This window comes from Amphiprion ocellaris, chromosome 18, assembly GCF_022539595.1.
Source record: "Amphiprion ocellaris isolate individual 3 ecotype Okinawa chromosome 18, ASM2253959v1, whole genome shotgun sequence".
Taxonomy (NCBI): Eukaryota; Metazoa; Chordata; class Actinopteri; family Pomacentridae; genus Amphiprion; species Amphiprion ocellaris.
The window spans coordinates 7,017,558-7,043,434 of record NC_072783.1 but is presented as its reverse complement, the minus strand read 5'-3'; the positions used below and the strand labels follow the sequence as shown (position 1 = coordinate 7,043,434).

General features: G+C 43.6%; 1 protein-coding gene across 1 annotated transcript; it reads left to right on the top strand.

Annotated features, from left to right (window-relative positions):
• Positions 1 to 569: 569 nt before the first annotated feature.
• On the top strand, positions 570 to 25,643 carry LOC111583242 (prolyl 4-hydroxylase subunit alpha-1-like). Its single transcript, XM_035958140.2, has 15 exons — positions 570 to 681; positions 1,903 to 1,989; positions 2,168 to 2,264; positions 3,918 to 4,069; positions 4,314 to 4,451; positions 9,186 to 9,428; positions 10,277 to 10,449; positions 11,575 to 11,751; positions 13,466 to 13,521; positions 15,809 to 15,908; positions 20,448 to 20,501; positions 20,963 to 21,028; positions 21,104 to 21,172; positions 21,506 to 21,602; positions 23,303 to 25,643. The coding sequence occupies exons 1-15, from the start codon at positions 585 to 587 to the stop codon at positions 23,371 to 23,373; spliced, it is 1,677 nt and encodes a 558-aa protein (XP_035814033.2). The 5' UTR covers positions 570 to 584; the 3' UTR covers positions 23,374 to 25,643.
• Positions 25,644 to 25,877: the final 234 nt, after the last annotated feature.

Sequence of the window (25,877 nt, the reverse complement as noted above, 5' to 3'; positions counted from 1 at the left end):
GTCTTCCACATAAACCATAAATTAAACCATAAATACCAACACACATACACATACACACACACACACACACACACACACACACACACACACACACACACACACACACACACACACACACACACACACACAGACATGTGACTCTGGCCTATCCAATCAAGCTTCGACACTTCTGGTTTTTTTAGCCACATGCGCAGGTGCTCCAGCTTCACTACCTGTTTGCTCTGCTGGGGGTAAGTTGTGTGATGACACGCTGCTGTGATGTCATGCTGTTTTCTTTGTAGATTCATCCATTCATGTTCTAGTCTCTGGTGTGTATTGTTTACCGTTGTGTGTAATGTTGTTGTCGAGGTGTTTTCTGTTGTTTTGACCGTCATTCTAAGTTTTATAGATACTTTGGGTTTCACTGTCTTGTCACGCCCTGTGACTTATGTAGTGACACAGTGCAGTGATGGGAAGTTTGGCTCTTTTGGCACGGCTCCCAAAGAAGAACAGGTTCTTCAACTCCCAAACGGCTCCGAGTTTTTTTTTTTTCATAGCCTCATATTTGAGCCTACCCTAAACAATATACAGGTCAGAATAATCAGATGCCTGAGCTGGGATGGGCTGACAGGAGTTCTTCTGTTTCTGAGGAGATTCTCTCAGATGGAACAGAAGTTGTCTCCCCTCCATCACCTTCACCAGGTGGAGAAGACTGAGGCCTCAGTCTGCCTCCAGCTCAGTGGATGAGGGGTTCCTCAAGATTTTACACAAATTTGTCCCATTCTGCCTCTTTTTGGTCATTTTGTGTATCATTGTTTTAGCTCCATGTAGTGACTTTGTGTGTGTGTTTTTTTTTTTTTGTGGTGATTTCATGTGTCTTCGTGTTGCATTTCTATGGTTTTGTGGTCTATTTCCCTGTCTTTGTGGTTGCTTTGTCTGTCTTTGTTATCATCTTGTGGTTGTTTTTTGTCTTTTTGTCATAATTTTACATCTTTTTGTGGTCATATTCTGCCTCTTTTTGGTCATTTTTTGTCTCTTTGTGGCCGTTATGACTCTCCTTGGGGAAATTTATGTCTTTTTTTGATTGTTTTGTGACTCCTTGTGGTTGTGGAACTAGATTTGTGTCTGTTTATGATCACTTGTCTTTCTTTGTGATCATTTTGTGGTTGTTTTGTGTGTAATTTATTAATTTTGTCTCTTGTTTTGTCTGTGGTAGTTTTGCATCTCTTCGATAACTTTATGTCCCTTTGCGTTGCTTTTGTATGGCTTTGTGGTCTATTTGCATGTCTTTGAGGTTGTTTCCTGTCTGTCGTACATTTGTGTCTGTTTATCATCATTTGTCTTTCTTTGCGATCATTTTGTGGTTGTTTTGTGTCTCATTTATTAACTTTATGTCTCTTTGTTGTCATTTCATGTCTGTTTGTGACTTTTTTTGTCTTTGTTGTCATCTTGTGGTTGCTTTTTGTGGTTACATTCTGCCTTCTTTTGGTCATTTTATGTCTCTTTGTTGTCATTTTGTATATTGTTGTGGCCATTTTATTTCTGTATGGCTGTATGTTGTTTTTTTTTTTTGGTTGTTTCATGTCTCTTATTCCTTCAGGCTGCAGGTCTGTTACCTAATTAGTTGTATCCTGATAAATTATTATTATATGTACTTGATGAATGTTATGAATGTAAAAATGTTGGCTTTATTCTAGTGAAGCTGTAGAAACCCTGATTATTATTATTATCATTATTATTATTATTATTATTATTATTATTATTATTATTATTATTATTATTATTATTATTATTCTGAGTTGTGCTGGAGAGTTTTTAATCCCACAGACACGTTCCAGTCGGTACTGTTTCCAGGTTTCAGTGCAGGTTTGTTGTTGTGTAGTCGTTGTGTAGTCGCTGTATGACGTCAGTGTGTGTCTGCAGGTTGGATGATGTTCTGTCGCTGCTGCTTCGTCCTCATTCTGCTCTTCACTTGGTCCTCGGCTCACAATGACTTCTTCACCTCCATCGGTGAGTCTTGGATTCCTCTGAACATCTAACTCTGAACATCTGACAGAAACAGGACAGAAAAACAACTTTACTGGAGGATTAATGAGTAAAAAACTGAAATGTAGAATTCACTGCACATCTGTGGGTGTTCTTAATGAATCTAAAAGTGAATTAAATCAGTGTTTTTGTTGCTTCTCAGGTCAGATGACGGACCTGCTGTTCATGGAGAAGGACCTGGTCTCCTCCCTGAAGGACTACATCAGAGCTGAGGAGCACAAACTGGAGCAGATCAAGAAGTAAGATGATGATCTCTTCAGTTACTGCAGATACAACTGCAGGTGATTACTAAATCATATAAGAGGGGAACAAGTAGTTTATTGAATGATTCAGGTCCTATGAGGCTGTATCTTCAGCAGCCTTTTGCTGCAATGACCTGCTGTAGACAGGAAGTATCGTCTCTAACAAGTTTCTGGCAGCTCCTTGGGAATTTTAGCCCATTCCTCGTTTGCGATGGTCTCCAGCTCAGCAATGTTCTCAGGTCTATGTCCTGCAACAGCTTTCTTCAGATCTACCACAGGTTCTCCATTGGGTTTCAGTCTGGAGGTTGTGATGTCCACTCAAGAACCTTCCAGACTTTTTTCTCCAACCAAGTCTTTATTGGTTCTGATGTGTGTTTGGGGTCATTGTCTTGCTGGAATGTCCACTTATGCCCAAGCTTCAATTTTTTTAGACTAAATGACGTTCTTGTCCAGAATATCCTGGTACTTCCTGAATCCATGGTGCCTTCAATACGTTGGAGATTCTCAGTTCCATTAGAAGCAGAATGCCCTCACAGCATCCCAGATCCACCACCATGCTTCACAGTAGGCAGAGTGTCCTTCTCCTCGTAGGCCTCGTTCTTCCTCCCAGACATTCCTCTGATCCATAGGACCAAAGACCTCTAGTTTGATCTCATCAGTCCGTAGAACAGTCTCCCAGAACTTCTGTGGCTTTGATAGGTTGGTTCTAGCAGACTGGAGATGATTGTTCTTGTGGTGTGTCTTCAGAAGTGGTGTCCATCTAGGGGATCTGGCATTAAGCCCTTCAGCATGGAGTGTGCAGCGTTCTGTGTCCACAGAAACATCAGTTCCTCTTTCAGCCACATCTTCCTGCAGGTCCTTGGCAGTAAGTCTAGGGTTCTTGTCCATCTGTCTCTGCAGGAATCTTGATGTTCTCATCGACAGCTTCTTTTTTTCACCATGAGCATGTAGTGTAGCCACAGTACCGTTGGCTTTGAATTTACCAATGATGCTTCCAGCAGTGTCTCTGGGAACATTCAAGAGCTTGGAGATCTTCTTGGACCCACTTCTTTCCTTGCACAAAGCAACTATCTCCTCTCTAAACTTCAGGGACATCTCTCTGGTCTGAACTATGTTTCTTGCTGGAGGCGTTATGGGAAGTATTGACACAAAGTGTCCCCATTTTATAGACATGAGTATTACTCAGTGTTTAGCACGTGTCACCTTTGAATTCACCTCCAAATATATACATACAGGTGGATGGATTAGAGTTGTACTGCAGTTATCTGTATTTACATAGTATTGTTCATAGAGGGTTGGATAATTTTGCATGCAACTGTAGATGTGATGAGTTTTAATTAATTCTGGGCCTGAGAGTAAAAATGGTAAAATATGGACACACTCTTACCTGTACAGGTGTGTGTGTTGTGTTCCTCATTTTGTGGGTACATAAATGTTCACACTGTCTGTTTGTGGGTCCTTTTAACCCTTTGATGCACAACATGGGTCAAAAGTGACCCAAATCTAATGGAAAATGGGTATCTCCTGGCCTACGCTGCACATCAAAGGGTAAATGACAACAAACAGGAAGTCAGAAGGTGAGTTACTAAATTCATCCTAAAGACTCATTTTAATGCTAAGAATTGGTCTCTGGGAAATGTGTGTCTCCAGGTGGGCTGACAGACTGGACGTTCTCTCCTCTGCTGCCACTCAGGACCCTGAATGTTTCCTCGGACATCCAGTAAACGCTTTCAAACTGATAAAGAGACTGAACACGGAGTGGAGGGAGCTGGAGAGTCTGGTGCTAACAGACATGTCTGACGGTAAACACACACACACACACACACACACACACACACACACACACACACACACACACACACACACACACGTTAATTTAAATATTATAATTGGTGCTAACTGTGCAAACCTTGTGGGAAATATTCTGTAAATTACGACTGATTTTTTGTAAATTGTGAGGAGATTTAAATACTGAAATCACCTCAGTAGCAGCAGCGACTGTCTGAAGCACAGAAACACCAGATTTATTTATTGGTGGTGTTCCAGCGTTCATCTCCAACCTGACCATCCAGAGGCAGAACTTTCCCAACGACGATGACCAGACCGGAGCAGCTAAAGCTCTGATGAGGCTTCAGGACACCTACCAGCTGGACACCAACATCATCTCCACTGGAGAGCTGCCAGGTCGGTAAAACCACAGTGTTTGGATGGAAAAGGGGATTAAACGATTATGATACCATCAGTTTTACCGGGCAAAAGTCTGAATATTCAGTAATGTAAGGAAAGTTAGGGGGGCAGCAACTTTACTGTAGTTTCTCATAAAGCGGCAGTAAAAGTTGGCAAAGCCAAGGAATCTTTGGAGCTTTTTGCGGTTGTCAGGTTTGGGCCAGTCTTTAGCAGCAGACAATTTCTGGGGGTCCTTCTTAACCTTGCCAGGGGAAATGATCCAAGAAATGCAACGGTTGAAACGTGGAATTTGCATTTCTGAGTCTTGACAACTAGTCGGTACTTCAGGAGGACCAGGACCAGGACCAGGCAGATGTGGCAGGTGTGTCTCTGCCTCGAAGAGGGTGGTCAAAAACTTTTCTCATTTCATCCATGAAGGTCAGATAGGAGTTGCAGACCACCTCTTGACGTTCCCAGTCACTAGTTCCCCCCTCTCTCACCAACCCAGACAAAAAACTAATTATAAAAGCCACCTTAGCTCTGTCTGACGAATAAGAGAGGGGCTGCACGTCAGAAACTAAGGAAATATGCATTAAGAAAATCTGTCAGGAGCCTAAGTTGCCATAATAATCTTCAGGAATAGGTACGTGTGGTCCTCGAACAAGCTAGGGGGCGCTAGCAGAGACACTGGGCACAGGGTCAGGGATTGGAACTACACTCACAGGCTGAACAGCTTGAGTAGTTAACTGGCCTATACGGCTAGTGAGTTCTGAAACCTGATTGAACAATGTGTTAGTACTTGTAATGAGGCTGTTCAGCAAATCATCATGTTAAATAAGCTGAGATCCCTTACTGGCTAACACCTGCTGAACTGATGCAACCGTAGCTGCAAATTCAGCGTTGGTCCCGTTGCCTGCTGAGCTCATGTTGTCCTGTATTGTTACAGTGGTGAAGCAGAGACTCAAGTGCAGGCAACAACGACACAACAGACAGAAAGATATTTACAATGATTTATTTACAAGATCTGTTGTTTAGGACTAGATGTTTATATCCCTTCATGCATACATGAGACATCTAAGACTCTGTGAGATGGTCAAATGAGTGAGGACACCCTCTGGGTTATCAAGTGGGCGCACTCCTTCATTGGTGTTTCGCTGTGAGACCCACGACACCTCCAGAGGGTTCAGCAGTGAATCCCAGCATCTCAGATTCACCCCCCTAGATGCCATCTACAAACTTGAAGGCCCAGGTGGAGTCCTTTCCCTTCATCCACAGCCACTGGCTTCCCTTTTCAGTGGCTCTGGAGAGGTCCTTGACTGCCTGCCATTGGGCCTTCCCACTTACTCCCATCTCCCGGAGAAGCCTGGATGTTGAAGTGGCTACGAATCCTCTGCAGCCTACTTTGACTTGTCGAACCCTCACCTTCCAGCCTCGCTGTTTTGCATTGACAGCAAGTTCCATATATCTCAGCTTCTTGTGCTCATAGACCTCCTCTACTGAGCTCTCCCAGGGCACTATGAGCTCAATGATGTAAACATGTCTAAGCGAAGCTGACCATAGCACCAGATCTGGTCACAGGTTGGTGGATGCGATCTCAGGTAGGAAGCAGAGCTTTTGGTCCAGGTCTACCAGCATTCTCCAATCAAAGGCCCCTCTCAACTACCCAGGATCTGAGCAGTTGAGAGGGGCATGCCCAAGAGGAACCTTACCCTCCCGGACAAATGTTGTTTCTTGGCACTGGGTCGACGTGGGTGGAAGGGTGTTAACACTCATGCACTGCGTTTCCAGCACTAGTGCCAGACACTTCAGCGCCTGGTTGTGCTGCCAGGTGTAACGGCCTTGAGCGAGGCTGGTCTTGCAGCCTACTAAGATGTGTTTGAGTGTAGCTGGAGTCGGGCAGAGTGAGCATGTGGGGTCTTCACCATACCATCGGCTGAGGTTCTTGGGTGATGGTGGGACGTCATAGGCCACTTTGATGGTGAAGCTTGTTCTAAACCTCTCTGTATCCCACAGCTCTTGCCAAGAGATCTTCCTTTTTTCCACTCCTTCCCATGTCATCCACTGCCCTTGCTTAGCCTGCAAGATGGCTTTTGCTCACCTGTCTGCTTCCTCTTGCCGTCGTACTTCCTGCACCAAGAGCACAATGTAAAGGAGTGCCAGTAGAGAGCAGAACTAGGTGGCCCTCTAGGGGAAAAGCGGGGTAAACTAGGGTCTACCAGACTACACACAGAAATCACAAATATAAATATATTAACCTGAGCCAAGTATCACAAGGAGCAGGAAAGCTAAAACAATTCTATTCAATTCAATTCACTTTTATTTATATAGCACCAATTACAGGTCAGATTGTCTCAAGACGCTTTACAGAACTCATATGCCTGACCCCCCAGAGCAGCCCTATGGCAACAGTGGCAAGAAAAACACCCTTTTAACAGGGCAGAAATCTTGAGCAGAACCTGGATCTTTATGTGGGGGGACCCATCGGCCTGATGGCCGGTGGGTTGAGAGGGACAGGGGTAGAAAGGTGGAGATGGGCAGGGTGGGGAACAAGGAACATATAGGACACAGATGGATACATGCATGATAAGAGACGATACATACGAAGTGCAAGCTAACATAGAAATTGATTCATAGTTTACTGTAATGGTGTACGGCTCTGGCATTAAATATACTACATATATAGCTGGTAGTAAAATTCAAACAGTATGTAGATGAGCTTATCAGGTATAGTGAGGGTGATGCAGAGTAGACTGGTGGAAATGGGAAGCTGGAAGCAGTGGACTGGAGGAAGGTCAGCAGCAGAATCCCACAGTGGACATGATGGAGACTAGGCCAGTTGGTGGGAGAACAACCACAGATCTGAAGCATCCAGCTCTGGGACCAGGGACACCCGGAGAAAGGACACAGGGAGAAACAGACTGAATGCAATGCAATAACAGTATATATAGTAAATACATAGGTAATTAGAGAAGGGCTCAGTGCATCCAGAGAGGTTCCCCAGCAGTCTAGGACTATAGCAGCAGAGCTAGGGGCAAAACTAAGGGACATCGAAGAGGAAGTCAGTTGTGCAAATGAAGACTCCAGCTGACCCCCTCAGGGTCACCCAAGTCAGCCCTAACTATAAGATTTGTCAAAAAGGAAGGTTTTAAGCCTGGTCTTAAAAATAGAGAGGGTGTCCGCCTCCAGAACCCAAACTGGGAGCTGATTCCACAGGAGGGGAGCTGATAACTGAATGTTCTGCCTCCCATTCTACTTTTAGAAATTGTAGGAATAACAAGTAAGCCTGCAGTCTGAGAGTGAAGAGTTCTACTAGGATAATATGGTACTATCAGGTCTTTAAGATATAATGGAGATTGGTTGTTAAGAGCTTTGTATGTCAGAAGAAGGATTTTGAATTCTATTCTAGATTTCACAGGAAGCCAATGAAGAGAAACCAGGAGAGAAGAAATATGAAAGTCTTGCTAACTCCCATCAGTACTCTGGCTGCAGCGTTTTGGATCAACTGTAGATGTTTGAGAGAACTATTGGGACATCCTGATTGTAAGGACAGAACTACACAATAGTTATGGAACAGACTAGAAGCCACAACGGCTTTATCAGAATAAGCAAAAATGTACAAGAGCTGCTTAAACACTAGATGGAAAGCCAGAGGCAACAGATGCCGACCATGGTGATATGCTAAACAAAACGCTGATACTACACAAAGCCTAACGGCAAATGATAACCTAAGAAATACTATACTAACAACTGAACTGGGTGCAGAGATTGAGCGGGGACTTAGCTGCTGACTGACTGGGGAAGTGGAGCAGGGGTGGGAGGAGGAGGTGGTGTGTGGCTGGATGGCGATGAAAGGTGGACAGGTGCTGCAGCTGGAGGGGCTGTGGGTGCGTGGTGATCTGGATGGCTCAGATGACAGAATGCAGACAGAGTCCAAGAGGTTTTGTTGCAGGCAGGTGGGGGTCCAGGACTAAAGAGGCAGAAGAACAGCTGTTAGTAAAAGCAGAGTTCTAGGGAGCTGGACGGAACAATGATCAGAATACTGACGGTGGTAGTTCGACAGTCCGGTGAAGTGTAGTGAACGGCATCTGGCTTATATGCAGAGGTGAGTAGTGGCAGCTGAACATCCCCACCTGCTCGTAATCACTGATTGGCAGCACCTGTCGGTATGCCACACACCACGCTCACCTGGGAGAGGGAGAGGGAGAGAGATAGAGGGAAGGAAAAAACTGCCACCAATTGGCGTTAGATGTGGAGGGTGTTACACAAACAGAAGCCGATAAAGGCTCTAAAATTCTTCCTAGAACCAGAACAAAATTCTAATGTGTCCATCCAGCTTTGTGCAGCAACCATGATTACTGTATTTACTGCACCGACTGGTTTGGTTTGGTTGGTGTTGCTGCAACAAACACATCTATAAATGAGTTTATTGTTCAAACTACACTTTTTCTTTAATGTGTCGCTTCAGGAACAAGTCTTTTTATTGTGATAAACAATAAAAACAGAAAAAAAGAAAAAAGGACCCAGACTTGATCCCTGAGGAACTCCAAGCCTAATTAAGATGCAAAATAGTTTATTAACGATCTGGTTTGGTTTGTGTTGCTGTTTGTGGATCTACAGAAACATGTTTATTGTTATATCTTCACTCTTTCTTGAATATGTGGCTTCATCTGCATGTATGTCAGAACAGAAACAAGCCTTTAAGTGTTAAAAAAAAAGGTCAGATTTTCTAGCTCAGACAGTGTTTCTCTTCAGGCTCGTCGTCGGTTGCCTCCCTGACGGTGGACGACTGCTTCGATGTGGGGAAGGTGGCATATTTGGAGGCTGATTACTACCACACCGAGCTGTGGATGGCACAGGCCCTGAAGCAGCTGGATCAGGGAGAAACGCCCGGCCTTGTGGACACCGTCAATGTCCTGGACTACCTGAGCTCCTCTGTCAACAAGCAGGGGGAGGTGGAGAGGGCGCTGAACTTCACCAAGAGGCTGCTGAAGCTTGGTTAGTACCGCCAAAGACAGAAATCAGTCTTAAAGAAAGGAAAAACATGTCTTTATCATATCTGTAAAGATAAAGTAAGCCTTGAAAACATAAATAGACATTCATAGGGTAAAAACTGATGAGAAAATTAGTTTTAAATGAAAAAGTTGTACAAGAATGAACACAAATCTTCAGTGTCCACACAAAAAAATCAGAGTTTATTCTCTTCTGGTTGCTTGTTTTGTCCAAACAAACCCAAAGATGTTCAGGTTAGACTGCAGATAATTATTGCTATTTAATAATATCAGATAATCTGTTATTAATCCCACAGTGGGGATGTTACAATAGTATCGGAATCAACATCAACAGCAGAACCACAGATGAATGTATTTCAAAATAGGAGTGTGACTAATTAAAATCATAAATCATTGTTTTCTTGGTTAATCAAGATACAGGAAAGAGTGAATAATGGAATAAGAGGGAACAACCGGTTCAGTGAGGTGAAAATAATAACATGAGGCTTGGTTCATTACATACCTGATGAATTTAATTTAATTCCCAATGAAGGAGCAGTTTAGGACAAATCTGTTAGTATAGGGAAATCAGCTTTTTGCTGAAGAGAACTTTCTCTTCTTATATGTGTTATTGGTCATATTATCTAATTAATACTAGCTGTTTTTACTATGATATCATTGGTTTAGGGGATCACGGTGCTCAAAGATATAGTCAAACATTATTAATTAAAATCTCTGACAATTGATGTATTTATCATTGCAGCTTTTGTTTCAAAGGAGACTCAGCTTTATGTCCTCATCTGTACTGATTTAAACTGGTTTAAACTGACCTGAGGTTCTGGTTCTGCCCGTCAGACCCAACACACCAGCAAGCCAACAGGAACCTGAAGCACTATGAGTATCTGCTGTCTGAACAGAAGGTCAAGGCGACGGAGGAGGCTGAGGGGAGGCAGAGGAGGGAGAGTCGAGGTCGAACTGATGATTTCCTGAAGTACGAGCAGCTGTGTCGAGGAGAAGGCATTGGGATGGTGAGCGGAAACAAACAAACTGAACAAAGTTTAGTAAATTTATAGCATTGAGAGACTTTAAAATGACTAGAACATGAACCCACAGAGCCCAGATGTAGTCTGATTTAAGAAAAAAAGGAGTGTAATGATGCAAAAATAAAAAGATGCTCAAGTTTAAGTCATTATTTTCATTTAGTCTCTAATTTTTGTCTTGTAAACACCAACATCTATCAGAGTTTATTTACGTTTTGAGCTTTCTAGCTAGAACATTAGCATTAATTTGTTAAATGAATCAGTCTTTTACACAATTATTAATTAATAATTAATGAATACCTGCTAGCTGTCTTGCTAGCTAGCTACATGTTATCAATGTTTCCCAACAGAGTATAATAGCAGCTAAGAGATTAGTGATAGTTTTAGCTTGCTAGCTATAACCCCAGCATTAACTAAACAAAACACATGGCCTTCTAAACACAATGACATATGACTGCTAGCTGGCTAACTACTTAGCCTCATATGGGCTACTTTTCCACTTTTTGTTTTTTTCTGAGCTTGCTAGCAATTACATTAGCATCAACTTGCTATATGAGTTGCTTCAAAGCACATTATTAACTTTGTTAAGTTAGCAAGTACTTTATCGTACAAATTGCCTGTGCTCTTAGCTTTCTAGGTATAACACTAGAATTAATTTGATAATTAGCTCAGCCTTCAACAGACAGTGGTGAATAACTGCTAGCTGTCTTGCTAGCTAGCTGCATATCAGATACTTTTCCACAGAGGTTTGTTTAACTCTTAGCTTGTTAGCAATTACATGAAGTTGCTAAACAAGTTCTGCTTCAAAACACAATATTAATAACTGCCAGTTGTCATGCTAGCTAGCTGCTTGTCCCATAGATTGTATTCTTTGCTTTCTAGCATTAGCATTAACTTGCTCATTGAAGCTGCTGTGAACACAATGATTAATAACTGCTAGCTGTCTTGCTAGCTAGCTACATATCAACTACTTCTGGCCAGTGATTGCTGGAACCTGTAGCCTGCTAGCCATAACATTATGATGCAAAAAGAAAAAGATAATGGGGTTTTATTTTTCATAATTTGCGAACGCTAACGTCTGTCAGTTTATCACTTCACTCTTCCTTCTGTCAGACTCCCCGCAGGCAGAGCCGCCTCTTCTGCCGTTACTACGACAACAACCGCCACCCGAGGTATGTGATTGGTCCGGTGAGGCAGGAAGACGAGTGGGACCACCCCCGCATCGTCCGCTACCACAACATCATATCGGACAAAGAGATGGAGAAGGTCAAAGAGCTGGCCAAACCCAGGGTGAGTCCAAGCATCAGCTAGAAAAGAAGCTTTCACTGACAGAGTTAGTCTCATTTACTGCAGAAATATTTAATATTCACCATGTTTGCATCCATTTTATAACCTGATGAAACTGGAAACCATCAACACCCTTAGAGATTGCAGCATTTTCCTGGTTTCCTCTGAACCATCTCTCACAGATTTAAGCAAGCAGAGAATTTTCAGGACTGCTGGATGTATCGGCCTGAATATGAGAAGACAATCACGTGTTGAGAATGTAAAGATGGAGATGCACCTTTGAGCTAAATTAATCCTCAGTTTCTGATTAGTCATACATTGGTCATACTCTTACGTTTACTAGCTACAATATTAGCTTTAACTTACTGAATAAATTAAGCTTCAAAACACAATGAAGCCTAGCTAGACTGTGAGCTGTCTAGCTAGCTAGCTACAAATCAAATATGTCTCCTCACAGATTGCTGGAACATGTAGCTCATTAGCTGTACCGTAAGCATTAACTTAACAAATGTGTTAGAAGTTAAAATGCAGTGATAAATAACTATTACCTGTCTAGCTAGCTGATTATTATCTACCTTGACTCACTGATTGGTGGGTGGCTTCGCTTGCTAGCTATAACACTAGTGTTAACGTAATAAACAATTTAGCCTTCAAAACACAGTCATTAATAAGTGCTAGCTTTCTCACTAGTTACATATCAGCTACTTTTCCTCACAGGCTGCTAAAACTTTTGCAAACTATAACTTTAGCATTAACTCAAAAATTAGCCTTCAAACCACAATCATAAAAAAACACTATTTGTCTAGGTAGCTAGCTGCATGTCAACTACATTTTCCTATTGTTTGATTGTGTTAAACTTTCTAGCTATAACATTAGCATTAATTTGCAAATCAAATCAGCCTTTGACAGTGATTTTGAAGTGCTAACTGTCTTACTAACTAGCTGCATATAAAGTACATTTTCCTATAAATTGGTGGAATTCTTAGCTCGCTATCTATAACATTAGCCGTCAGTTAATAAAAAAATGTAGCCCTCAAAACACATTGATAAAAAACTGTTAGCTGTCTAGTTAGCAAGTTGCATATCAGTTAAAGATTGTGCTCTTAGGTTAGCAGACTGTGTGTAAAGATGGCCGACATGTTATAGACGTGGTGTTGAGGTCCCGCCTCCTGCCCTGCCCAAATCGGTACTCAGAATGTAAACAAAGCTGTTACGTGCATTGCGATATCGATCAGTTTACATATTTGTACAACTACACTAATGCAGACAGTCATTAGCTCACACTGAAACACAACTCCGTAGGAAAATACAGTGAAAATGTAAACGTTAAGTCTGACATATGCTGGGGAGCCATAATGAAGTTCGCGAATGTAGCATAATCCTGTGTGGCAGCAAATGTAAGCAAAGCCGTCTTATAGCGTTGCGTGACGACTGCACATACAGTATTCGTCCGCTCCACTCACCAACTAGTTCCACTGAACCAGTCTGACGTAGTGACGAAACGCCATAAGACGAGGACGTTGTAAACTAAGGACCTCCTGTATTCAAAACCTGTCCATGAAAAAATTACTTTCTCACTAACAGATGTTGTAAAAAGTGTTGTCCTGTATTCAGGTCGGTACTTCAGTCCTTAAATCTTAGAGTCAGCAGAAGTTAATTCGTTCTTCAGGGGGTCGGCTTGGTTCTCCCTGTAACTCTTGGCCGATTGGTTCCACAGCTGCATCGATCCGGGGTCATCGGTATGAAGACGTCCCACTTCCGCATCAGTCAGACGTAAGCGCTGCCCGAGAACGAGGCCCATCTGTGGGGGAGACGGCCAGTCGACCTCCCCTCTCTGGTCCTCACTTGTCCTCCCCTCTGTGTGCTCACGTCGTGGCAAGAGCAGAAAACTGAAAAAAACCTTCATCTGCGTGACAACATGGGAGAATAAATACACATTTTAGGAGAGAATTAATTCGGATTTTTAAGTTTATTTTTAGCATGTTGTCATTTATTTAGCATGAAAACAGTTTTTCTTGCTTTGATAGTGATAGCATTAGGGTAAGATTAGGGTTTCTTTAAAATAAAAGGAAGGTTTTAAAGATATTCGTATTAATTCCAGAAACACAGCTGCTCTTTTAGACTTCTAGTTTTCCATATTTGCAGCTTATACTCTTCTTATAATTCTGCCAGCTGTATTTGTCTGATACAGATTTTAGTTTTTGTAAAAATACGTCCAGTTTAAATGTGAACACTGTAGTTTCTGTCCTCCACACATCAGGGGGCGCTGCAGACATTAGCTAGATTACAACCATTCATTTGTTGGCATGTAATTTGCAGCACAACTTTTCACAAGAGTTTAAATGAAGAGTCTTTGATGTTTTAATTAATCATGTTTAAAGTCACAACTATAAGAACTATTTAGTGATTATTACTATCGGCAGAATGAAGAGTAACTGATAGCTGCAGCTCCTTTTCTCTCGTCATATCTGACAGTAAGCTTAATATTTTGGGGTTTTTGGAACCTATTGGAACATGACTGGTGGGATTTTCCAGCAAATTTCAAACATAATGAACCATGAAGGTTTTAAACATGAGTTTTGTCTCGCTGCTCTTGCCAAGAATGAAGCTTCTTCTTCTTCTTCTTCTTCTGCTTGAGGAGGAAAATGAGTCAAAGATTAAAGTGTGTGGCTCTCATTGACTCTTTAACTTTGTCCTGGAGGCAGCAGGAGAATCTGATGGCTAACATCCATATTTCTGCTGTTAAATCAACAACTAGCTGCACAGACACATTTAACAGCTAATTTATTGATTTACTGGAGCTGAGGCGACTCCTTAAAGACACATTGGACTGACAGACATCAGAATAACAGCTGTTAGCTACATTTCTTTCTGATTTTCTACGTTTGAACCGTGCCTTTGTTAAAAGGGTAGATTCATTTCAAATTCTGTGATCTGGAGTCCATGCAGAATGTAAACAATATGTTATGCAAAAAATAAAAATGAACTAATAATAATTGTAATGATATTTTAACACATTTTAACTTGACTAAGAATACGTTAGCTTAGCAGTTTAGCTGTCTGAAGCTTCTGCTGCCTCCCAGACGTCAGCTTCTCTTCTCGGTTAGTGACCTACATCTGTCCTCTCTGTCCTCTGTCTTCTGTTTATTCTGTCTGTTCTCTTCTCTCTGTTTCTTCTGTCTGTTCTGTCCTCTGTAATATAATTTGTGAACTAGCTCAGACGGGCCACGGTTCATGACCCTCAGACAGGCAAACTGACCACGGCTCATTACAGAGTCTCCAAGAGGTAAGAAGCTGCTGCAGCTTAGTTTCTGAACCAAACACTTGGAGGTCCGTTGATCGTCTGCTGCAGCCACAGACTGTGTATAAAGACGTGGTGTCGAGGTCCCGCCTCCTGCCCCGCCCACACATTAGCTTCTTTAATGCTACAAAGCCCAATCACCACCATCTGGACTGTTGTTGATGGTTGTTTTAACACTAATCATTTTCTAAATAGCAGTAATTAGTAAATGCTACCTGCTAGCTGGGTAGCTGCATGTCAACAACTTATTCTCACTGATTGATTGCACCATTAACTTGCTAGCAAAAACATTAGCATGACCTTGTTAATTAAATTATCCTTCAGATCTCGACGATTAATAACTGCTGGCCATCTGTCCCACCAGGGGGTGATCTAGTTATTTAGGCTTCATGGGGTCCAGCTTTATATACAGTCTGTGGTCATAACAAATCTGGGCTCTTTCCTTCATACCTTCCTAACATTTCACCAGGATATAAATGGTTTTATAGTCTGAACGTAAATAAATACTAAAGAGAAGTTTCCTACAGATGTTGGGAAGGTATGAAGTTACCGTTGACACGTCATCACCACCATGTAAATATATTTATACACGTTTGTCCCTCTGAGACTAATTCTCACCATTAAATAGCTGCATCATGAAGCTAGTTTACCTCTTAGACTAAATGTAAAAATTAAACCACGTCCTTCTCTTTCTTACCTTCCTCACCTGGTTTCTGTTCATCCTGCTGCTGTTTTCTGGTTTCCTCTCTGTTCCGTCAGCGCCTGGCTCAAAGCGTACGAACATCCAGTGTTGGATAAAATCGACCAGAGGATCGGAGACATCACCGGCCTGGACGTCACCACGGCTGAGGACCTGCAGGTAAAACTCACCTATGAAGGAAGGTTCTTTAATTAATTATTAAACTCTCAATCTCCTCAGTAGATAGAGTCTGCTTTGACCCTTCCTGTAAAGTGGATTAGTGTGGTCTGACCAGTCCAGTTTATTGATCAGGTGAACACTCAGGTACTTGTATGAGTCCACTCTCTCAATGTCTAATCCCTGGATGTTCACCGATGTTGGGGGTGTGTGACTGTAGAAGTCCACCACCAGCTCTTTTGTCTTCCTTGAGTTGATCTGGAGGCAGTTCTGCTGGTACTAGTCCACAAAGTCCTGGTTCAGTTCTCTGTACTCCCCATCATCAATGTCTGAGATGAGACCGACGGTCGCAGAGTCATCAGAGAGCTTATGCAGATGACACCTGGCTGAGTGGTCCATTAAGTCTGCAGTGTACCGGGTGAAGAGGAACGGAACCAAGACTGTTCCCTGCAGGGCCCCTGTGCTGCAGACCACCATGTCAGACTCATAGTCCTGCACCTTCACAAACTGTGGTCTGTCTGTGAGGTAGTCCAGAATCCAGCCCGAGAGGTGGTGATCCACCCCTGTGACCTCCAGCTCGTCCCTCAGGAGAACAAGCTGAAATGTTTTGAAAGCACTGGAGAAATCAAAGAACATGATCCTCACAGTGCTTGCAGGCTTCTCCAGGTGGGACAGAACTCTGTCCAGGAGTAAAAGTAAGTACTCCACTACTGTAAATAGTAGGACAACAGGCCCGCTGGCTCTCCACGGATTACCATTCCTGCGGGGAGGTGGCACAGGGAAAGGAAGCAGAAGCGAGGCTGCAGAGTTGGCGTGCTAGCAAGGCTACTGAAACGGCCGAACAAACCACCGCTTCCCAGCATTTTTCTCACTAACGTAAGATCCCTCATGAACAAGATGGATGAGCTGAGACTGCAGGTTGTCACAAAAAAGTTTGTAAAGGACTGCTGTATCCTGCTCTTCATGGAGATCTGGCTTCACTCATCCATCCCAGACACAGCTATTGAACTAGTGGGCCACACTTCACCGGCACGACAGGACGCAGGCCTGCAGTAAGAGCATGGCGGAGGGGTTGTGCATGTATATAAACAACAGCTGGTGAACCAACTCTAAGACTGTGAGCAGCCACTGCTCCCCTGACCTGGAATATGTGACTGTAGGGTGCAGGCCTGCTTCCCTCTCTATATATACCGTTATTGCATTGCATTCACTCTGTTTCTCCCTGTGTTCTTTCTCTGAGTGTCCCTGGTCCCAGAGCTGGATGCTTCAGATCTGTGGTTGTTCTCCCACCAACTGGTCTAATCTCCATCATGTCCACTGTGGGATTCTGCTGCTGACCTTCCTCCAGTCCACTGCTTCCAGCTTCCCATTTCCACCAGTCTACTCTGCATCACTCTCACTATACTTGATATGCTCATCTACATACTGTTTGAATTTTACTACCAGCTATACATGTAGTATATTTAATGCCAGAGCTGTACACCATAACAGTAAACTGGGGGGTTCAGGCATATGGATTCTATAAAGCGTCTTGAGACAATTTGACCTGTAATTGGCGCTATATAAATAAAATTGAATTGAATTTAAACTGGGATGCTTTTGAACACCATGACCCGGAGCAGTACACCACAGCTGTCCTGTGATACATCAGGTTCTGCATAGACCGTGTCACTGTGGACAAGCACATCCAGGTTTATCTGAACACCAAGTCTTGGATGACTGAAGAGGTGCAGAACCTGCTCTGGGAGAGGGACATTGTCTTCAGATCTGGTGATGGGGCGCTGTACAGCGCTGCCAGAGCCAACCTGAAGAAAGGCATCAGAGAGGCCAAGGCTGCGTATAGAAGGATGATCGAAGACTGTTTCCAGAGCAACAATTCCAGGCAGGTATGGCAGGGCGTCCTGCACATCACTAACTACAGACCCAGCAGCCTGACAGCGGACCATGGGGGCGCCTCATTAGAGGAGGAGCTCAACACCTTCTTCATCCGCTTTGAGGTGCAGCCACCAGAGACGGATGTCCTACATCCACCAGCCCACATCAGCCACGTCCTGACTTTGGAGGAGCAGCAGGTAAGGCGGGTGCTGAAGGCCGTTAACCCGAGAAAGGCCACGGGTTCTGACGGCATCTCAGGACAGGTGCTGAGGGACTGTGCGGATCAGCTGGCTGGGGTTTTTACCACCATCTTCAACCGCTCCCTAAGCCAGGCTACTGTCCCTCCCTGCCTGAAGTTTCCACCATCGTCCTCCTCCCTAAGAAAAACACCATTAGTGGACTGAACGACTATCGCCCGGTGGCACTTACACCTATAGCCACGAAGTGCTTTGAAAAACTGGTCCGGGCCCACATCAGTTCCTGTCTTCCCCCTGGGTTTGACCCTCACCAGTTTGCCTATCGAGCTAACAGGTCCACAGAGGATGTGGCTACAGCTCTCCACTCTCTGTCCCACCTGGAGCAGCAGGGGAGCTACGTCGACTACTCTTTGTGGACTTCAGCTCTGCATTTAACACCATCCTCTCCAGCAGATTGGTAACTAAATCGTCAGACCTGGGAGTGTCTCACTGGATCTGCCTCTGTATTTTGGATTTCCTGATGGACCGCTCCCAGAGGGTGAACGTAGGCCCCCACCACTTCTCAGCCATCAGCCTCAGCACCGGCTCCTCCCATGGCTGCGTGCTGAGCCCCCTGCTATTCACCCTCAATACTCATCATTGTGCCCCCCTCCACCACAGTAACAGCATAATAAAATTTGCAGACGACACCACTGTGGAGGGGCTCATGTCTGGGGGGATGAGACTGCATACAGGGATGAGGTGGAGTGACTGTCTGTGTGGTGTCAACAGAACAACCTGGTCCTGAACACAACCAAAACAAAGGAGATTATTGTGGACTCTAGAAGGAAGAAGACCGACATTCAGCCACTGCTCATCCTTGGGGACTCTGTGGAGAGGGTTCCTGATGTTTGCTTTTTGGGTGTGCACATTAAGGATGACCTGACCTGGAATGCGAACACAGCAACCATAGTGAAGAAGGCCCAGCAGAGACTGCACTTCCTGAGGGTCCTCAGGAGCAACAGCCTGCCGCAAAGACTGCTGGTGGCCTTCTATCGCTGCTCCATAGAGAGCGTCCTGACTTACTGCATGTGTGTTTGCTTTGCCAGCTGCACAATAGTGAACAGGAAGTCTCTCCAGAGGTTCAGAAAATCACCGGTTGTCCTCTGCCTTCTATTGATGACCTGTACAGCTCTCGTTGCCTCAGGAAGGTACAAAATATAATCAGAGACCCCTCCCACCCCAGACACTACCTGATTGAACTTATGCCGTCAGGCAGACGTTACAGAGCTTTGCAAACAAAAACAGACTCAGAAATAGTTTCTATGCAAGTGCCATTTATGCACTAAACTCAGGACACATTAAATAATTCTAGTGTTTGATGGGTTTTATTGGATGGTTTTATAAATGTTTTTTTATGAATGTTTTTATATTGATGGTCTTACATGTTTTTTTGTGTTTTTATGTTATTTTATTTTTATTTATTATGCACTTTAAGGACTGCATTTTCAATTTCGAAGGAGTTCAAGTATCTCGGGATCTTGTTCATGAGTGATGGGGAAATGTAGCAAGAGATGGACAGGCGGATTGGTGAGATGTCTAAATTTTCCAGTCCACCTATGTTCCAACCCTCACCTATGGTCCTGAGCTCTGGGTAGTGACCTAAAGAATGAGATCATGGATACAAGTGGCTGAAATTGGCTTCCTCCGTAGGATGGCTGGGCTCAGCCTTAGAGATAGGGTGAGAAGCTCAGACATCCAGAGGGAGCTTGGAGTAGAGCTGCTGCTCCTTCACCTCTAAAGGAGCCAGTTGAGGTGGTTTGGACATCTGATTTGGATGCTTCCAGGGAGACTTCCTTTGGAGGTTTTCCGAACACGTCCGCCTGGGAGGAGACCCCGGGGTAGACCCAGAACTCGCAGGAGGGATTATTTATCTTGTCTGGCCTCGGGATCCCCCAGGATGAGCTGGAAAGCATTGCTGGAGGGTGGGAAATCTGAAACGACCCGCTTCGCCTGCTGCCTCTGTGACCTGGCCCCGGATAAGCGGAAGAAAATGGGTGGATGGACTTTCAATTTCACTGTTCTCATACAGTGACAATCAAGACATTCTGATTCTGATTCCTCATGGGATCACCGGACACGGTGGACAACAGTGAAACTAGCAGTACAAAGACAAGAGCAAACTCGAAAACTTTGGTCTCCGTGGTGCATGGTCGGAAAACAGACCAAAAAAAGTGCAAAAGAAAGTATTAAAAAAAAAAAAACACAGAAATAACAAAAAAGAGTAAAATACTCGAAACTGAGTAGGAGCTACTGAAACAGACTGCCACTCACACGGTGCCGGAATTTCTTTCTGTATTTCACTGAATAAATGAAACTTTGTTTATTTGGATGTTGTTAATTGCACCATCTTTGATGCTTTATTAATGTTGTCATTTTGCAAATAGAGTATATTGAAATGAAAGTATTGATACTAATGTGTGTAATGCAGGTTGCTAACTATGGCATCGGAGGACAGTGTGAACCTCACTTCGACTTTGCACAGGTAAATAAAACTTAATTCTCTCTTTTTTTTAGAGAAACTTTGATAATTATCTGTAAAAAAAATTTAATGAGGTAAATCTGTCCAATAAAGTGTGTTTAAGTAGTAGGAAAACTCAAATAAACATTTATCGACTAATATTAATGGTTTTATAAGAACAGGTTAATGTTCTTTCCTCCAGTGAATTTCATGTGGTTTTGTGGCTCAGCTGCCTTTTAAAAAACACACTATGCACAATATTAAATTGTAAATTATAATAATTTTAATATTAACAGCAGTGGGATGGATAAAAACTCAAACATGAAATCATGTCATTCTTATAAAACAGTAACTATAAAAATTACTAAAATTATCCGCATTTTTCTGTATTAACTTTGGTTTTCTCCAGAATGTGTGCAGGTGTTCACGGACTTTTTGATGTTGTTTTCCGTTAAACATGTTTAAAATGATTCTGTGTTTTGCAGAAACACGAGTTGTATGCATTCGAGGAGTTGGGAACGGGGAACCGGATCGCCACCTGGATGTTTTACGTCAGTGATTCTGTTTTAGTTTCAGTTCGGTTTCCTCTGGATTAAACTCTGACTGAACGTCTGTTCGTTCTGCAGATGAGCGACGTGCCGGCAGGGGGCGCCACTGTCTTCACCGAAGTCAGCGTCACCATCTGGCCCATAAAGGTGAAACTGATTATCTCTGTTATTATTATTAGTTTAACTTCTGAGCCCCAAATGATCCTGGTAAACTAAAACTTAGTTTATTATCATTAAATACAGACTCACAGCGGCCCAACAGGAACCTGCTCCTGTTTTAGTCACATGACACCTCACCAAATCACATGACACCTCACAGAGTCACATGACATGAAATAGTCACGCGTCACGTGACTCTTTGACGTGTCATGTGACTCTGACATGTCATGTGACTGAGTGACATGTCATGTGACTGCGATGCGTCAAGTGACTGACGTGTCATGTGGCTCTATAACATGTCATGTGACTGTGTTCCTCCAGGGGACGGCCGTGTTCTGGTACAATCTGTATCCCAGTGGAGAAGGAGACAATCGGACCCAACACGCTGCCTGTCCGGTTCTGGTCGGGAGCAAGTGGGGTGAGTTCATCTCAAGGAAACACACAAATACACAAATACACAACACAATACACAACATGATACACAACATAATACACAACATGATACACAACATAATACACAACACGATACACAACACCGCTCAGTCTGCCCCACCACCTGCAGGGCAGGAAATCGGGGTCAGGTGCTATGCCCAGCGGGCAGGAGGCAGGAGAGGGCATCTAGGCAGACTGACCCTGGTGGCATAGACAAGCTCTGGGGACATGGAACATCACCTCACTGGCGGGGAAAGAACCTGAGCTGTTGTGGGAGGTGGAGCGATACTGGCTCGATATAGTTGGGCTCACCACCACGCACAGCAAGTGTTCCAGAATCAGAATCCTAGAGAGGGGTTGGACTTTCTCCCTTTCCGGAGTTGCCCAGGGTGAAAGGTGCCGGGCAGGTGTGGCGATACTCATAAGCCCCTAGCTGAGTGCCACTTTGTTGGACTTCTCTCCGGTGAGCGAGAGGGTCACCTCTCTGAGACTTGATGTTGCAGACGGGGAAACTCTGACTGTTGTTTGTGCTTATGCACCGCACAGCAGTTCAGAGAATTCGGCCTTCTTGGAGTCTCTGGGTGGTGTCCTGGAAGGGGTACTGCCTGGAGACTCCATAGTTCTCCTGGGGGACTTCAACACTTAGGTGGGCAATGATGGAGAAACCTGGAGAGGGTGATTAGGAGGAATGGCCTGCCCAATCTAAACCCAAGTGGTGGTTTTGGCCATAGACTGGCCATAACAAACACCATGTTCGAGCATAAGGTTGCTCATAAGTGTATCTGCTACCAGAACACCTTAGGCCAAAGGTTGATGATCGACTTCATAGTCATATCATCAGACCTGTAGCCGTATGTTTTGGATACTCGGGTGAAGAGAGGTGCAGCGCTGTCAATGGATCACCATCTGGTGGTGAGTTGGGTCCAAGGGCAGGGAAGACTGCCGGACAGACCTGGTAAACCCAGACGTGTAGTGAGGGTGAAATGGGAACATCTGGCGGAGGCCCCTCTCCGTGGGGTTTTCAACTCCCACCTCTGGAACAGTTACTCCTGCATCCTGGGGGAGGTTGTGGACATGGAGCCTGAGTGGTCCATGTTCAAAGCCTCCATTGCAGAAGCGGCTGTTAGGAGCTGTGGCCTGGAGGTCACTGGTGCCTGATGTGGCAGCAACACAAAAACTAGCAGGTGGACACCAGCGGTGATGGAAGCCGTCAGGCTGAAAAAGGAGACCTTTCGGGCTTGGCTTGCTCGGGGGTCTCCTGAAGCATCTGACAGGTACCAGTTGGCCAAAAAGGCTGCAGCTGCGGTATTTGTGAAAGCAAAATCTCGGGTGTGAGAGGAGTTCGGGGAGGCTATGGAGAAAGACTTTTGGACGGCCTCGAGGAAGTTCTGGCAAATCGTTTGATGCCTCAGGAAAGGGAGGCAGGGCTTTGCTCAGGCTGTGTATAGTCAGGGTGGAGAACTGTTGACCTGTACTGGGGATATTGTCGGGCGGTGAAAAGAGCACTTTGAGGAAATCCTGAATCTGGTAAACATGTCCTCCGTGGACGAGGCAGAGCCTGAAGACAAGATTCATTCCTGTTTTCTGTATCTTGTTGTGTTTCCAGTCTGTTAGTCGGTTCTTTCTGGCTGTAAACTGACCTCAGGTTGGGTTTTAAAGTCACTCTGAGCTGTTTGTTCTCTGCAGTTTCCAACAAATGGATCCATGAACGAGGGCAGGAGTTCAGGCGACGCTGTGGCCTCCAGGAGACTGACTGACCACCAACCCGCCTTCATCTTCCTCCTCCATCTTCCTCTGAGCTCCTGAGTGTGACTGCACATCTTCTACATGTTTATTTTTTTCTGGGCTGTGTGTTGGGGTATGTTTGTTTAGTCAGGATTCATGGAAATCACTGCCTTTATCAGGTTTATTCGCCAATATTCAGACGTCTGCACATCCCAGCCAGTTTTCCATGTCGGAAACAAAGAACGCTGCAGAAAGAATGGATTCAGGGAGTAAAATTAGAGTGTTTTAATCCGATCCGTCGCAGCAACAAGCAGGAAATACATCAAATTAAGCTTCTTCGGAGAAACCAGCTGCTCTATACCAGATTTAGCAATTACTTCCATTTTTAAAGTCCAGTAATTAAATTTAAATTAAGTTAAAAAATTCATCCTCTGTTGGATCCATTCAGTCGTTCTGATCTGATGAACCTATTCTGTCTGAGTTCTCACCAAGTTTCATGGCTGTAGGAGTTTAATTTCTGGAGATATTGAACCTTTAAAACAGCTTATCGGGTGTTTTTTGAGAGGGAAGATCCCCAAATTCTCAGGTTTGAAAACATAAAATTCTCCAAATTCAGCCAAAATATTTGCCAGAACTTAGTTTTGGATCCCAAAGAACAAATAGATAAACTCTGTATTCTGAAATGATACCAAAATCCCACTGTAAACACTGAATTTACAATAGCAACAGATGGTTTTAAATATTTAGGCATTGAAATTACTGAACAAGAATCAAATAGTTGCTGCAAATTATAACCCCCGGAGAAGATTTTACAGAAGTCGATGGTCTAATTTACCCATATCCACAATAAGGCGAATAAATATCATACAAATTACAATTTTGGTGACATTTTTATATTACTTTCAGACACTTCCCTTGCCATTACCACCTTCTTTCTTTGATAGCTTAAATAAGGTATTTCGCCAATTCATTTGGAATAATAGGAAAGCAAGACTACGCCTTAAAATACTATATCTGCCCTATGAAAGATGGGGCCTACAAATTCCAAGTTTAAGATGGTCCTCTATGGCAGCCCAGCTGACATCATTACTTTTACGCAAAATCACCTCCATCCATCCATTATCTATACACCGCTTAATCCTCACTAGGGTCATGGGGGGGCTGGAGTCTATCCCAGCTGACTCAGGTGAAGGCAGGGGACACCCTAGACAGGTCGCCAGTCTGTCGCAGGGCTACACACAAAGACAAACAAGCACTCTCACATTCACACCTACGGGCAATTTAGAATAATCAATTAACCTCACCATATTTTTGGACTGTGGGAGGAAGCCGGAATACCCGGAGAGAACCCACGCATGCACAGGGAGAACATGCAAACTCCATGCAGAAAGATCCCGGGAAAGCCGGGACGTGAACCAGGGACCTTCTTGCTGCAAGGCGAAAGTGCTAACCACTACGCCACTGTGCAGCCCCAAAATCACCTCCAGCTTGGGTAAATATTGAACAACAATCTATTCCAGAATTACCCATATGCAATTATCTTTATTCTGCAGATTTATATAAACTGAAAAAACAAACAAAAAAACCCTTCTTGAAAAATACTACTGTTATATGATACATATGGTAACTACGTCCCAGTTTACCCCTCTATGGAATAATGATCAGTTTCTATCCGGCAGAAAAGATGGAGGATTTAAACTATGGAAAATCGAGGGCATCCAGGCAGTTAAGGATCTGTATGTTGATGGAAAACTGCTTACATTCAGTGAACTGTCTGAAAAATATCCACTTCCGCCAGAACACTTTTACAAATATCTGCAGGTTAAAAACTTTCGCCATCTAGGTCTAAAGAAACGACGTGAATACCTGAATTATCATTAATTGAGCAAATGGGAAAACAGGGAGAGAAAGGCCTACTGTCTAAATTTATAATCAAATTATGTCACACTCCACTGAACGCATGAATAAATGACATACAGGAAGACAGATGAAACAGACTGGAACAAGGCCTGTCTGAAGGCCCAAAAACAAAACATAGTATAAATGGTTAAGATAAGATAAGATAAGATAAGATAAGTTCTTTATTTCTCCCCACGCCAGGGGAAATTTACATTGTTACAGCAGCTTATGTAGCAATAGACATAGTAATAGGAATAAAACAATAATAGAACAGTAGTAATAATATTTACAATATATACAGGGGTGAGAGATGAGGATGAAATAGTACAGTATTGACACACTGTAAGACAATGACAGTATAAAGTGGCTTAAAAAAAATAAAGTTTAAAAGTGCAAAGATGTAGCAGTGCAATAATGTCTGTGCAAATTTTATGGTTTGGGGTGGTAATGATATAGTCCAGTTTATGTTAACATCAGCCAGTGATGCTGATGTTGTAAAGTCTTATAGCAGATGGAATGAAGGACCTGCGATAGCGCTCTTTCTTGCAGGGTGGATGTCTCAGTCTGCTGCTGAAGGAGCTGCTTAAAGACCCCACAGTGTCATGCAGTGGGTGAGAGGGATTGTCCATGATGGATG

Bases quoted from the DNA above. Each gene is read 5' to 3' on its own strand.
- LOC111583242 (XM_035958140.2), top strand. From the start codon at position 585: ATGCCTGAGCTGGGATGGGCTGACAGGAGTTCTTCTGTTTCTGAGGAG. The intron at 1,990-2,167 runs GTGAGTCTTGGA...GTTGCTTCTCAG, and splicing joins TGACTTCTTCACCTCCATCG to GTCAGATGACGGACCTGCTG. The intron at 15,909-20,447 runs GTAAAACTCACC...TGTGTAATGCAG, and splicing joins CCACGGCTGAGGACCTGCAG to GTTGCTAACTATGGCATCGG.